Genomic DNA, 16223 nt, shown 5'->3' with positions numbered 1-16223 from the left:
TTCAACAGAGGGTACAGATATGCAAACTTGCCCCTGCTCCTGTCAGCTTGGAAATGTGCAAAGTAATTATTAACAAAGAGAGAAACAGAAAAATCGTAAATAATGCAGTTTATGATCCAAACCAATAGCATATTTGGAATTGGCTCTCCCCTCCTGCCAGCTCTCCTTCATTCCTCAAATACTTTTCTCATCAGCCTCCTTAATTCCCAGCACCTTTCCCCTTAAATACTTGTTGGCCGACAGGAGGCACACTGGTTCTGTACAAGAAGAAGGAAGGAGGAAGGCTTGCCCCTTCCCTCCTACCTCTAGATGTCCTAGCTATGTTCCATGACACTAGAGAAGAAGGAGGGAGAAAGGGCAGACCACCCTTTCCCTCTCTTCTCATGCTTCACTGCACAGAAGGTGCTGCCTAATAAGACTTTAAATGGGGAAATGGAATAATAATAATAATAATAATAATAATAATAATAATAATAATAATAATTTATTATTTGTACCCCGCCCATCTGGCTGGGTTTCCCCAGCCACTCTGGGCAGCTTCCACAAAGACCAAAAATACACTAAGATGTCACACATTAAAAACTTCTCTGAACAGGGCTGCCTTAAGATGTCTTCTGAATTTCAGGTAGTTGTTTATCTCTTTGACATCTGATGGGAGGGCGTTCCACAGGGCAGGCGCCACTACCAAGAAGGCCCTCTGCCTGGTTCCGTGTAGCTTTGCTTCTCGCAATGAGGGAACTGCCAGAGGGCCCTCGGCGCTGGACCTCAGTGTTTGGGCAGAAGAATGGGGGTGGAGACGCTCCTTCGGGTATACTGGGCCGAGGCTGTTTAGGGCTTTAAAGGTCAACACCAACACTTTGAATTGTGCTCAGAAACGTACTGGGAGCCAATGTAGGTCTTTCAAGACTGCTTTATGTGGTCTCGGCAGCCGTCCCCAGTCACCAGTCTAGCTGCTGCATTCTAGATTAGTTGTAGTTTCTGGGTCACCTTCAAAGGTAGCCCCACGTAGAGCGCATTGCAGTAGTCCAAGCAGGAGATAACTAGAGCATGCACCACTCTGGCGAGACAGTCTGCAGGCAGGTAGGGTCTCAGCCTGCGTACCAGGTGGAGCTGGGTTCGCAGTGTAGGCAGGTGGGGCAGGAAACCAATATTTAATCCCTGGCTTGGATTTTAATCTGAAACAGAGAATAATTTGGTGGCTTGTAAATCCTTTGACGCTCGAATTATGAGCCCCTCAAGCTCTAAGATGAACCCAGAAATTGAAATCTTTGCTGGCATCTATAATGGTGGGTTCTAATTTGTGAATGTAAACAAACGACTGTATCGATGGAGTCCCTCTCTTGAAATGAATGGGGTTATTCTTATTGGTAATTTATCTTTATGCACACATCAGAGGACACAGAGTTTTGGATCAGAGTCACAGCTCCTACACTCAGTCTAAGCCATTGAATGAATGACCTTTGCAGGCCATTGCTGTGATAGAAATAGTGCTTGGAAAACTAACATCAGGAAAATAAATCAACACTTTCACAGGCACTTTTTTCTTGAAGCCCAGAGCTGCAGTTAATAAGATCTACTCATGTTACCTGCGTTGTCAAGCTCAACCCATTTTAACAATCTGAATAGTAATGTAATGTGGATCAGCTGATGCCTCATTGCCTCTCGCTGACTGTCTTGTATAAAAATGGGAAATCAAAAAGACTGAGTTTGGGGTCAAATTTGGGTCCTCTCTACATGCTTTGATTTGCACTGTGATTCAACACAGTTAACAAAGAGCTTATTGTGCTGTCTTCTATCTCAAGGCACACGTATGCTACCGATTCAGTCAACCAATCTTTATTATTACCATCACGGATCAGCCACTAAGTTACAATCAGACAAATACGACTTGCAATTTACATGCCAGCAAAAGACTGTTAGGAATTAGCAGCACAGTCAAGGACTAGGCTGTTGTGTGTGCATTGTTGCACATTCACAGCCATGCTTAGAATGGATTGCTGGGTGCTAGTCTAGTTGGTAAGGAGATTTAACCATCCAGTTCCTAGAAATGCATGTTGATGGAGAGAATTTGCCATTTTGGTAGTGATTTCATTTGTGGAGTCTGACAGAAGGAGGGAGGTGTAAACATCAGAGGTGCCTGGGAATTTAGTTCCACTACAAATTTAAACAGGCACCATAGTTTTTTGATTGCCCTAGCTTCTCCTGAAGAACCAGAGAATTATAGTTTTATGAGTATCAGTAGGATAGGATGACTGAATCTTATTATAGCGACCTGCTTGACAGCTTGCTTTGAGAGCCGCCACCTGTAAATAGGCTTTGAAATTGGTTTCAGCTTCAAAGTTTTGCTTGCAGATTTGTAGTAGCCAGTAAAAAAAGTCAGAGTTGCAACCCTCCCATTTCTTAGATTTGGAGATGTGGTGTGTCCGCTGTATTGTCAGCTAGGAAATTGCATGTTTCTGAATTTCACATTCTCTGGGGTTGAATTTGCATGAGAGGGGACTGGCATTCATTTGCACCAACACTGCAATATATGGAGAATGGTTTTCAGGTCAGTTCTCCTCTATCTTTTCAGCACAGCATGATGCTATAAACCAGGGGCAGAGAACTTGCAGCTTGCAGACCTAACCTGGTCTGTGAGGCCAAGCCACACACCACTGCCTCTGCACTTGATATCATATGTGGCACCAGGTGTGGGTCAACGAGAAACACGGCTGGGCCAAATGGGCATTGCAGTCGCCGCCAATCAACTGATTGGCAGCACTTGCAGAAACAAACCCTGTGTGTGGTGCTTTGCAAACCCCACGGCTGGGTTTCAAACCATGCAGGCAAAAATGGTCCCTTTACATCATTGCGACATCAGGTGATTGGTAGGAGGCTGGCCCCTCCCACCTGTCAATCCTGCTTCATGGGAGAAATAAAAATCCGGACCGCTGGCCGGATTGCTTTCCCTGCCTCTGCTATAGAGATTCCAAGCCTAATTAAACGCAAAGATTTGTAACCAATCCCCAGTGGGCTTTTCTTCTTTTTAAAGGGAAAAGCAGCTTCTAGAGGAGGCAGTTTGGAGAGAAGTATTGGGGAGAAATGCTGTTTTCCCCTACCCACCCACCCCACAAGTGTCCCTTCTTAAAGTGCCTTTTAAACAGCTACTGGAGTTCTGTTAGATGCATTTGTGTGTCACGCTGGGGAGAGGCCCTCAGGTAAATTGGAACCATTTAAAATATGATTCATCTTTAGCGGATTGCGAAGATTAAATATAATGGGCCTGTGTTACAAAAGCTGGTAAAAAGCTTATTCTGAGCTGCAAGATTATTTTGGCGCACTCTAACCGCCGCGAAGCACTTCTAAGCTTCCTGGATTGCAATCATAACGTTAAAACACATACTTAATTCTCTGCCCCTGAAATAAATAGGGTTTAAGTGCTTAACAGTAGCTGGTGCATGCCCTTTATCTGTAGCAAACAAGTCTTTTCCTTTTTATCTCTCCCTTGCCCCATCTCTGTTACAAAAAGGGCCTATTTTAAAAAAAAGAAATTCCACCGTTCTGCCTTAGAAATGTTTGTTTGAAAGTTCCAAAAGCAAATTAGCTGCTATCTTTTTTTGAAAAAAAGTATCTCATAGAAATTCTATTTAATTTGCTGTCCCCCCCCCCATGCTCAGCTTTGTACTCTTCAGGTGGTAGTCTTGCATATGTAAAAGGTTAAAATGTGCACTGCTATACTGGGAACTGCCCCCACCCAAAGCTTGGGCTGGCTCTTAATTGGCTGAGTTCCAAAGAAGTGGAAAGAAGGTGTGCTCTAAGGACCATTCCAAATAGTGGGTTGTATCCAATGAAGTTTTACTCAGAGTAGACCCACTGAAAACAATGGACCTATGTTAGCCATTTCTATTAATTTCAATGGGTCCCCTCTAGGTAGGATTAGCAACCCTGTTCCCGTCACTGTCTACTCCCAACAGCTGCATTCAGGCATCACTTATTTTAACATAATGCCCCATCTAAGGTGGCATCAAAGGAAAAAAAATTGCATCCCCAAGAAAGAGAAGAATTAGGGCTCAGATCTGCATAGAAGTTGCACCTACCAATTTTATATGCCTTGATGCACATTTAGAAATAATTCCTATAATTTTAATGGAAATGCAGCATATACCACCATAATGGGGAAGGTTTCACCAGGTTGCCTGTGGGCCTACTCAGTTGCCTGCCGAGGTGGTCAATGTTAATGGGCAACATCGAGACCCTTCCTGGTCTCCTTTCTTAGGACACCCCAAGTCCCATCATCACATAGCAAAAGAAGGTGGAAGTTGCTTTTCAGAAAAGTTAAAGCAGGATTCCTCAACCTGGTGCTCTCCAGAGGCTTTGGACTACAATTCCCATCATCCCCCTGCTAGCCATTCAGTGCTGGCTAGGGGCTGATGGGAGATGTAGTCCAGAGCCCCCCGGGAATGCCAGGCTGGGAGGGAATTCTACAATCAGGGAGCAGCTCTCTTTTGTCACCACCAACTGTGCTTTCTGGTGTTGATGGGACTAAGAGGAGATGCTCACTTGAGTATCTTAGCACCTGGGCAGATTCATATAGGGAGATGGGGTCTTTCAAGTAGCCTGGGCCCATGAGATTGTACAAAAAAGATTCAACTCACTTGTGGAGACTTTCAGAGGTTATAAAGAAAGGAAAAAAAATACGATAACAACAAGAAAATTGATAGATGATTTGTAAAGGAAAACAACAAGGAGATGAATGGACAGAACTGTGAACATCAAAGCAGCAGAAATAAGAGATGATTGGACCCTTTCAGAGCTCGAAGCATGGGTACCCCCAACAAAATTTTAAAAATTCGGCTTTGTAATTCGGTTTTGTAATTTGGAATTAATGTGATTTGATTGGTCTGTTAATAAAAATTGTTTTTTAGAAAAGAAAAATAGATTGCACAAAAAAGAGATGGCAGCTGTAAACCCAAAGGTCAGGCAACTGTTGGGCAGAATCTGAATTTGCCTCTGCATACCAGGATGAAGAACAATCCACCACGCAACATTGAGAAACATCAGGATATCCTTAATACCATATTGTCACAGATTTAGAAAGAATTTCTACAGGCTCCTCAAATACCCAACTGACTGGCTAGCCATGCCCCCTACTGAAGAACACTAAGAAAATGATTTTCAATTTTATTTTGAAAGAATGATGGGGATTCCATATGGCAGGCCTGGAGAGAAATTTGGCTTTGTGATTCTCACTTCCCAAAACAATCTGTGAGCTGAAGCACAGCTCTCCTTTCAAAATTCACACTTCTCTGAATTTTGCAACGCAGTTCTGCAACAATAAAAAGAGTTCCAAAATGCACCCCCTAGGGGACAGTGTGCACAAAATGCACATTTTCATGAAAATAACAAATATAATAAACACATTATATAAGGCAAATGTGCATACAAAAAAATGTGTACTAGAATGCCAGTGGTTTTTCGTGAGATCCTTTAATTTTTGAAGATTCAGATTGGATTCAAATTGGCAGATTCATCCACCTTTGGTCAAGGGTGGAGAACCTGGTGCCCTCCAGATTCTGTTGGACCTCAGTGCCCATCGGCATGGTCAAGGGTCATCAGTGGTGGAAGGACCCGTCCAACAACATTTGGAGGACCACAGTTTCCTCACCTCTGTTTTATGAAAGGTTACTTGAAAACAGGTAGGGCCATTTTCAGTTAAACCTAAGTCTTGTTCCCTTCTGTGACATTCTGCTCTGGAGGAGAATGAATTTAAATATTCTTTGCCTAAGGTTACAGTTGGGTTCCATGACTTGTAGGTGACATCATTACGTTACTCCTATATCAACCTTAAAGAAGCCGTTAATATAATGTGTTGTCATTGGGGAGAAGGAGGGGCTCCCTTGATATCATCCAATGTGTCTAGCTTGGCTTCTTACAGATAGCATACTGACGTGCATTTGGGTTATGTCTCCCCTCAACTTTCCTCCATGACCCACCTTTTTCAGCTCTGCAAATAAGATGTCTATCAGGTTCCCTTCCTTTGCATTTGGTTCTGAGAGGAACGGAAAGCACTTCCTGTCCTCGCTAAGCTGCTTTTGAGGTTTAAGGATGCAAAAGCATATTAGCTGTCTCAAGGCAACCGCTTAAGTCCCATGAAAGATGTCTCGACAAAAGAGCTTAAGCAGCTAATAATGTTCATTGACAAGCAGGAAATGATGGAGACCTTTATGTGTGTCTGTGTGGCATGACTTGACTATGTTGCTGCCGCATGCTTCTGGTCCCTCCTGCTTTTGTTTGTGTGCTGATGGAATTAAAGTTAGCCAGTGGAACAGGACTTGGGACTCTTCGGGGCATGACTGATCTCAATGACAAGCATCCATTTGAATGATGATACTGTCCATTATGAACTCGAACTGGGACAAATTTTAGTCACAGCCGGGGGTTCAGATTTTAAAATTATTAAAGAAGCAGCTGTGAATGGGTGGCCAGGAAGGCATGGAAAGAGTTAAGATGCAACAGTTTCTTGAACCTTTTTTTTGACCCTGAACCTTTTTTGAATGTGAAATTCGACATTGTGAGAAAACTATTTTGTTTTGCAAAGAATATCATCACATCTACATCATACATTTAAAGCATACTTATACTGTGTTAATAGTCATGGCTTCCACCCAAGAATCCTTGGAACTATCATTTGTCAAGGGTGTTATAGCTCTCTGAGGGGTCTCCAAATTGCCCTCAGCACCTGTAACAAAGTATAGGACCCAGGAGCCTGGCTGTTACAATGGTAAGAGTGTTTTAAACAGACGGTGTGAATGTGACTTCTAAGCTGAGGTCAATGCTCTATGTTGTGGTCAAAGCCACCATCTGAGCTCATCCAGTGTGCTCATGGAGAGCAATTATTCCCATGCTTGACTGCAATTCAGCACTGGACAAACTCCAAATTTCACATGATGATTTCTTTATGACTGTGAATCCTGTGAATCTTTTCTCCTTAACACATTTTTCATATGCAAATTTCCTTGTGATCTGTATTTATTAGGGGGAAACAATTATCTGAAAAAACAAGTAGCAAGAATAACTTGCAGATCATTAACATTTTCAATTTAAAGATGGAGAGATGAGTTCTGAAAGAGGGATTTGTCTGAAACCACAAAATTGAGTCCACTCCTCCTAAGTCCATAACACCACCTCTTTATCATTTCAGTCAAATGGACCAGAATGACTATATTGGTAAACAATAGTAAACCCTGAGTGTGCATTCTATCACTGCGCTGTGGTTCCTTCCCTAGTAAAGTAGCTGTGATGGTGGCTTTTTACAAGCACCCTCCAGAGAAGTGGGATCCTTATTAGTGCTGAGCTGAAACAGGTCTCAGAAGGACCAGTTGGCTGGTTTCCTTTGCTTACTGTAATGTTCCAGTTTTTCGGGTTGCAGGTTTTTTGCCAACAGTCAGGAGAGCTTTGGCTGTGTCATCTTGTTACAGTGCATTTGGAGAACCAAGCTAGATACTGAGACATACTCAGGAGCTAACGAAACCTTGAAGGAGTTTCACTGAGGACATGCATGACTTCTTATATTCAGTCTGGTCAGTCCCTGGAAGGGAGAAGGGTAAGGGAGAGAAAGGAAATGTTCTACCATTCTCTTGTTCTTTAACCCTTTCTCTTCACTTCTCTCCTTTCATGCACCTGCATTCTCTCTTCCTTGTCAAAAGCTGCCACATTCCACTCTCCTGTTTACCAGAGGATAGACACCTTTCCTGGTCACTTGTGGTGATTTGAAGCCATCAGTGCAACCAGGGAGACTTTCAGTGCAGAGATCACTGGTAACAGGCGCTCACAAAGCTTGCTGTGTCAGAGATCAGATGCAGACTTTGGGGGTTCATAATGTGTGCCTCAAAGAAGAGGAAAGCATTATACCCATGAATTCTTCTCTGGTTCAGATTTATCAGAAGAATGACTCCTTCCAGGCCACCAAACCTCCAGCTGACAAGCCTTCACCAGGGCAAGAGAGGTTTACTATGTTTTTAGATATGCTGCAAGCTGCCCAGAGTGGCTAGGGAAACCCAGACAGATGGGTGGGGTATAAATATTATTATTAAATGAGGTGTCTCTTGGTTGAATCATGCTGTCAAAGGTAGCCTTGGGTTGTGGTGTCTTGCTGGGCTGATCTTCATACCAAGATTGAGGTTGCAGTCCTCCACAACAACAAAAGGTTGGGCTAGATGGAACCAAAATTTATATTGATCCACCAAGACTCTTCTTACATCCTGATGCCTGCCTTCCCCACTTTTGGAGACTAATCCAAGCATTAGAGCAGCTGCGTATTAGCTGCGCCCAAATTGTATTATGACCAGTAAGTACCCACAGCAGTGCTACAGCCTCAAAGGAAGAATAGAACTGCCATGCAGATTCACGGATCTGGGGAAGGGCCATAGCTCAAGGTACAGAGGAATCATCCCGATTCCTCCTACTTGTTGTGGTCACCTGTTTGTTTACGTACCCTCTGGCCCAGAGTGGATGAGAAGTGGTGGGCAGCAGCACCTCTGCTTTTTCACCAGTCGTTCTCCTGACAGGCGTTCAGCCAACAGCAGTGGTAGTGAGAAGGATGAGGGCTTTTGGGAGTGGGGGCAACACTTGAGGGCATCTTGCTTGAAGGCATCTTGGTACCTTGAGCTGGTATGCCACCAAACTCTGGTTTGCCATTGTGTCAGAACTTGGGAAGGGGGCAGGCACAGAAGATGCAAAGATGCAAGAACAAGCCAGGCATAAATAAGGCTTGTATATACTAACATGTCTTAAATTAAAAGTGGAGTAGCCTATCTGAGCTGAGATTGTTTCCTTCTTAATATTTGCTCTGTTGCTTGACTCTTGAGCCTTTATTTTCCCTCTGAATTCTTCTCTCCCCTCCCCCTCAAAAAACAAATATACTACTTGACATAGCACGTAGCTAACTATGGAATTTGCTACCACGAAATGTAATGATGGTCACCAATGTGGATGGCTTAAAAAGGGATTAGGGTAATTCAGAGAGGATAAGCTTGTCAATGGTGCTTAGTCATAAAGGCTACAGAATTACCTCTGGTACCAGTTACTGAGGGAGCATCGTTTGCGCTCATGTTCTGCTTGTGGGGACATCTTTTGGCCGCTGCGGAAACAGAATTCTGGACCAGATGAGCCTTGGGCCTGATCCAGTAGGGCTCTGCTTATGGCCTCCTGTTCTCAACTGAACTGCTACTGAATGGCCATCTTTGTTGCTTGATCTCCACAAGGAGGCTTTGCCTTTTGTTTGACAGTGTGCGATTGCTGTCTATGCTCTGGCAAATCTGGAGAGAAAGATGGGCCAGGCCACCAGCATTCCTTTCCTACATTGCAAAGCAAAGTGCCTGCCTGCTTTTCTGCGTTGCATGACAGCTAGCCATCGTGAAGGTTGTGCCTTAATCTTCCCAAGGAAGCAAACGACTAACCTTACGCTCAGCCCGCTGAGAGAATAATGTGTGGTTTGTGGGCGCCTGCCTCCAGTTCTGGCAAAATAATGCAGAGAATGTCACTGGTTCCTATGCAGAAAGGAAGCCCGTGTTGACAAACGTGTATGTTCTGTTTTGTTTCAGGGAATCTGACTAAACATATGAAGTCAAAAGCCCACAGCAAAAAATGTCAGGAGATGGGTGTGTTGGTGTCTTCGCTGGTGGAGCAAGAAGCAGATGAAGGTAAAGCTCACACAGATTCATTCATTCATTTCTTACTGTCTACATATCACATTCCTGATGCCAGTTAGATCTGAATTCAAATTAATTCATCTACAGCGGATGCTCGGGTTGCGAACGTGATCCATGCTGGAGGCACGTTTGCACCCCGCAGTGCCGCATCTGCGCACGGGCGGGTCACAATTTGGCGCTTCTGTGCAAAGCGTTATTTAGTGCTTCTGCGCATGTGTGAGCGCCAAAACCCGGAAGTAACCCATTCCGATACTTCCGGGTTCAGTGCGGTGCACAACCCAAAAACGCACGACCTGAAGCGTCTGTAACCTGAGGTATGACTGCATTTCTTTTATCATCACATTTTTATCCCACTGTTCCTCCCCCCTCTCCCATTTTATTCTCACAAACAACCCTGTGAGGCAGCTTAGGCTGAAAGACAGTAACTGGCCCAAGGTCACCCAGCACTTAAAACCCCATTTAAACACGTAGTCGGAGACGAGGGAGAGCAGGAGACGTAGGCTCCGTTTGCACTATTTAAATCACTATGATACCACTTTCAACAGTCATGGCTTCCCCCAAAGAATTCTGGAAACTGAAGTTAGTTAAAGTTGCCAAGAGTTGTTAGGAGTCTCTTGTTCTCGTGAGTTACAATTCCCTGGGAAGAGAGATGGGTTGTTGAGCCACTCTGGGAATTTTAGATCTGTGAGGGGAACAGAGGTCTTCTAAGAACTCACAGCACTCTTAACAGATTTCTCTTCCCAGGATTCTTTGGGGGAAAGCCATGACTGGTTAAAGTGGCATGATGCTGCTTTAAATATTTAGTGCAGATGGGGCCACATAGAGGCTGCCTTCTCCTCACCCTTCCTGTTAGACCACCCCACCCCCTCTTTTGGCCGCCCTATATTGCTCCAGGTGGAACTCATCCAATTTGGGATGATCTGGGGCTGCTTCAACCTGGTCTAACTGAATCCCAGGTTAGCCCAATTTGATTTGTGACCTGGCTGGATCTGGTGAGCAGATATACAGAAACAGACATATGTGCACATGTGCTGCGTTCCATATTTCACTGTGTGTTTGAGTGTGTCCGAAGATTTACAGAATGCCATCCATTTAACCAATAAAAGAGTAGCCTACGATTTCCCCAGCCATACTTGTTTCAAAGGTATCGTCTTACATTTCCAGTGATCAGCATAAACCAGTCTAGCATCCACTAGAGCATTTATTACTACCTCATGTTGCTTTCTGGGGATGAAATCTGGTATAAAATTAAGAAGTCAAGCAAGAGGACCAAGTTACACATAAATGTTCCTGTTATAAAATTATTTACGAGTAGTCTTTCAGCCCCCAAAGGACCCCAAGGTGATGTAACAATTTAAAAACCTTTAACCTAAAAACAACATTGAATCCAAATCTTTATTGCTTAGCCAAAGGGCATCATCAGTCATACAACAGTATAGCAAAAAAATGTGGAACTACTCAAAATTGGATTAAAACCCACCAATAACTTTTATCCATTGCAATATCTCATACACACACACACACACACACACACACATATATATATATATATATATATATATCCAATATATTTTATGAGATGTAAAACTATAGTACTCATTGCACACACACACAGAACCGCATGAGAAAAACAATTTCATGGCAAACAGATGGGGGCGGGGGCACAGACAAACAGATGGAACAGAATTGATTTACATTTGAAATCATTCAAAGGTCATAGAGAGCAAATCAAGTTTTAATGGTCCAATGAAAACTAAGAAAGATGATGCCAGTCTAACTTTAAAATGGATGTGGGGTGAAGTTTCATACTTGGGAGTGCTGTCATTTATTTAATCATTTTGTTGCTCTGACACCTCACTTTTCCTCCAAAAAGCTCAAGTTGGGCGTACACTATCTTCTTCCTCTCCATGTTGTCCTCAGAACCACCCTGCGAAGTAGGTTTGGCTGAGAGACTGACTGGCTCAAGGTCACCCAATGTGCTTCAGGAGTGAGCAGGGATTTGAACACAGGAAAGACTTTTTTTTTCATTCTGAAGCGGCTGTTATTTGCCTGCCTACTCCCCGGCACTTGCGACGATGGGCAGTGTCGATGAGTGTGGAGAGCTGGGTTTTTGAGGGAGGCTGTGCCCAGTGTGGCATCCTGCACTAAGTACCATGAATAAGCTTCAGAGAGTCATTATCCGGATGACTGCTGTGCAGCTGAACTGAGCACAGAGCGGCAGAGGGTGTAGCCTCCCACTAGTGGCCCAACTAATCTAGCTATGGGGCCATGTAGTCCGCCAGCTAGGTGGCATTTGCACTATAAAATCTGTCTGCTTCCAGCATTCCACAGAAAGCAGCCTGGGGAACTCCCTTTGCACCGCCCTGCCAGGTATCACTTTGGGCCAAACGGCATCATACGAAATAGATATTGTTGCTGGTTGATGTTTCTGCATCGCTGCTAGATAGCAGCTGCGGTGGTGGTGGTAACTGGATTAGGACTGCGGCACACAAGATGGGGGGGGCATTTCCTCACTGCTGTGCAGCCGCAAAGAGATCCTCACCGCTTCGCCAGAAGCTACTGTTTTTATCACATGCTATTGGAGCTTTCTTATGCAAAAAGCAGCTGAGGGGCTCATTGGGACTGCTGCAGGAGGGAAAGGGTTAACCAGATCTCCCTGTGCATTGCAGCAGTGGCGTAGCGTGGGTTGTCAGCACCCGGGGCAAGGCAAGTAATTTGTGCCCCTAACCCGTGGATTTGCGCCCCTAACCTGTGGATTTGCGCCCCCTAACCCTAACCCCCAGATGTTGCGGCCGGTGCGGCCGGCCCCCCCTGCACCCCCCACGCTACGCCACTGCATTGCAGCAGTCCCACGGGCATAGCCAGGGGAGGCAGCTATCACCCCAAATCAAGTAAATCAGTAAAAATACTTAACTAACTGAGGTTCTGCCCCCCTAATATGAAGCCTGCTCCCCCAAATAAATCCTGGCTATGCCCATGAGCAGTCCCATTCTGGATTTGATCCCCTGCTCCCCAGTGGCTGGTGTTCATGGGGAAGAAAGTTATCCATGGCTAATAGCCACAGTGGCTGGGCTCTTCCTCCACAGCTGCCCCGGTTGTCATCTCCGAGGGGGTGACATTTGGCACACCACCCTCCCGCGACTCATTGGGGGCAGGTGGGGAGCTGCAATGTTTTGACAGCCCCGCACTCCTGGGCTGCTGGAGGAGGCAGGCAGGCAGGGAGAGGACGGGAAGGAGTCATGCAAGCAAACGAGTGGAGGGGGATGGGAAGGAGAGAAGCAAAAGCTCCCTCAAATGTGGACTCAAACCCTGGAATCCCAGAAGAAGCTCAACAATTTTAGCCACCCCCTAAAAGAGCTCAACAACTTTGGCCAACCCTCCCCTTAAGAAAGCTCAACAACTCCCGGAAATGACAATGACAACTAGATTTCAGTGGGGGGGGGGGCGGTGTGAGAATAAATTTCCCGCACCGGGTACCACCTGACCTTGCTACACCACTGAAGAAACCACCACCAGTTCCCATGTTGGGGGCATTGTCTAAAGGTAAAGGGACCTCTGACCATTAGGTCCAGTCGTGGCCGACACTGGGGTTGCGGTGCTCATCTCGCTTTATTGGCCGAGGGAGCTTCCGGGTCATGTGGCCAGCATGACTAAGCTGCTTCTGGTGAACCAGAGCGGTGCACGGAAACGCTGTTTACCTTCCCACCGGAGTGGTACCTATTTATCTACTTGCACTTTGACGTGCTTTCGAACTGCTAGGTTGGCAGGAGCAGGGACTGAGCAACAGGAGCTCACCCCATCGCGGGGATTCAAACTGCTGACCTTCTGATCGGTGAGCCCTAGGCTCTGTGGTTTAACCCACAGTGGGGGGCATTGTCTAGACTCATCCTAAAACATTGAGGTGGGGAGGGAGGGCTACTGTCTGCTCTGCTTGTGGATTTCACTGGGGCATCTGTCTGGCTGTGAGATGCTGAACTGGAACTGGGCCTTTGGCCTGACCCATCAGAGTGTGTCCTGTGCCTTTATGAACTTACAGCCTTAAGACAGCAGACATTGTGATTTTCGCTTGCTTGCCACGGTACAGCTTTCCTTCTTTGAAATCCAGGCTTTCCTCTACCCCTTGTCTCTTTCTCTTTTGCTGCTTTACATCATGAAAAAAAGGAAAACGTTCCACATTCGGAATAGATGGTGCTTTGCCAGAGTTTTACCCTGGGGAGGAAAGAACGTGCAAAAGAAAAAAAACGGGGGGGGGGGAGGATTGAGTCCAGTATCGTGTCAGTCACAAGGGAGATGCATTCATGCTGGTGTCAGCCAGCGGACATCTGCTCCAGTGTCAGATTGCTGGAGGAGTTGCGGAGCCTGCTAACTTACTCAGAATAACTGATTAGCTTGGAGAGCCCCTCGAAAAGTGTTCGCTGCTCTTCGCCTGACTTCTTTCTGAGACTGAACGGCAAACCTGCTGGGGGTGGTGCACAGCCCAAGCGGCCACATCCCCATTTCACAGAATCTTAGAAACTGTAGAGTTGGAAGGGACACCAAGGAACATCGTGCCCGACCCCCGGGCAATGCAAGAATCTAAACTAAAGCATCCACGACAGATGGATTTCAGCTGCAGTTTGGTCCTCATTTCTTTTTGGTCCCAGGCATGTTAGCGATGCGTTGAAAACCCGCAAATGCTGCTCCATGCGGTGGAGAGCTGTAGGATGCAGATGCCGACACACAGTGCCAGATTTATATATAAGCTAAACAAGCCATAGCTTAGGGCCCCACTCTCTTGGGGCCCCAAAAAAATTTAAAGGAAAAAAACCCTGGATGTACATTTCTAAAATATAAGATAAAAAACAAATAAAATACATATAGCAACAGTGTTTTGTGTTGTGTAGGCTCCTGTGATGTAAGTTATGGGCTGCTAGCCTGCTCCCTAAAATATCACTGGTTTGCTCCTTTCTATATATAGGGTGCCTACATTCTGCATGTGCAAATGGCTTTAGATACCTATTAGGTCCATAAATTACCGTATAGCATATATTCAACACAAAAAGGTGACAATTTGTTGTTGACAAAGGACAGCTGGACATATAAGAGCCCCATTACCTTCAGTAGCTTAGGGCCTCATAAAACCTAAATCAGGAGAGTTTTTGTGGGTCTTGCTCTCAAGGACTTGGTCCTTCCCATCGTTTCCCATATCTCCGCTCGGCTAATGGTGACACATTGCAAGCGGCACAATGTGTCACCACCTCAGCAATTATTTGAGGCTTCGAACCAACAGGGCATTTGCTCTGCTCGCGGGGGGGGGGGAGCATGAGGGCATCTGTTTTCTTTTAAAAAAGGCAGGGATTAACACTTTGCAGAGCCCCCACCACAATTCTGCCTTGTGCTCTTAGAAGGCTGTATGGCTGGAGTGAACCCTAAGTGGCAGCCTGAGGTCTCCCGTTCCCTTTTTTCAAAGAGCCTCTCCAGGGGACGTTCTTAGTCTGCAGGCACCTGCAGAGCTCCACCGTGAGAGCTGATCTCAACTCTGTGGCAGGAATCCACTGGTATTCATAAATGGAATCCTCCCTGGTCTGTTGATGTTGGCTGCACCCCCTGTCCACTGGAATGTGTTTAGCTGTCTGGGCTTTGCCGCTTTATGCAACAAGACATGTAATTTTAGAATTACAACTCACTCGCACACTCAACTCATTTCCACTTTTGGCTGAAAGACACTTGTGCTTGCACCGAACGGGCCTGCCCACGAAGAAGGAGTTTAAAAATGGGGGAGAAAAGGACAGAGCTGGCCAGATCAATCTATTTCCCCTTCATGTCAATTTTGCCTGTCTTCATTCAGAGCATCCCTTCTGCACTAATCTCTTACTTTTCGTAATGTGAAAATTTGCATTCAACATGACTTTAAAGAAAGTCTATGGAACTTAGGTCTTAAAGGGTGTGACCCTCAAATATCTAATTTATCATAAAGAACATATTTCTAAGTGTGTTTTATCCTAAAACATACAATCTTTAAATGCCCTTTCATATGTTTTTAAGCCGGGAACTATATTGCAAAATTTAGGCAGATGTGAAACCCAAAGAATAACTACATTCTGATCTGTGTAAGTCACCCAGGAAGTGAAAATTAAGTCAGGACACATTTGTGCTGTACATTTTAAACCCTCTTATACAACTGTTGCAGGGATGCGGGTGGTGCTGTGGGTTAAGCCACAGAGCCTAGGACTTGCCGATCAGAAGATCGGCAGTTCAAATCCGCGTGACGGGGTGAGCTCCCGTTGCTCAGTCCCTGCTCCTGGCAGTTTGAAAGCACGAAGTGCAAGTCAATAAATAGGTACCGCTCCGGCGGGAAGGTAAACGGCATTTCCGTGCGCTTCTCTGGTTCTCCAGAAGTGGCTTAGTCATGCTGGCCACATGACTCGGAAGCTGTACACCGGCTCCCTCAGCCAGTAAAGCGAGATGAGCACCGCAACCCCAGATTTGGCCATGACTGGACCTAATGGTCAGGGGTCCCTTTACCTTTACCTTATACAACTGTTGGAGCCATGG

General features: G+C 45.4%; 1 protein-coding gene and 1 long non-coding RNA gene across 9 annotated transcripts in view; one reads left to right on the top strand and one right to left on the bottom strand.

Annotated features, from left to right (window-relative positions):
• Positions 1–16223, bottom strand: part of LOC308591354 — a 138154-nt gene that overhangs the window by 3455 nt on the left and 118476 nt on the right. The window lies entirely within an intron of this gene.
• HIVEP3 (HIVEP zinc finger 3) overlaps positions 1–16223 on the top strand; it is a 259289-nt gene that overhangs the window by 230675 nt on the left and 12391 nt on the right. For all 8 annotated transcript variants that reach the window (XR_014010093.1, XM_081201849.1, XM_081201854.1 and 5 more), the window contains one exon: positions 9582–9680. Coding sequence is in view for 7 of the 8 variants with exons in the window: in XM_081201849.1 (XP_081057975.1) it covers positions 9582–9680 (99 nt within the window). In the remaining variant the exon portion in view is untranslated. The remainder of the gene's footprint in view (positions 1–9581; positions 9681–16223) is intronic.

The sequence above is a fragment of the Podarcis bocagei genome, assembly GCF_964188305.1.
Source record: "Podarcis bocagei genome assembly, chromosome: 7".
NCBI classification, from domain to species: domain Eukaryota; kingdom Metazoa; phylum Chordata; class Lepidosauria; order Squamata; family Lacertidae; genus Podarcis; species Podarcis bocagei.
The sequence above is the reverse complement of the archived record's forward strand: the minus strand, read 5'-3'. Positions and strand labels throughout refer to the sequence as shown.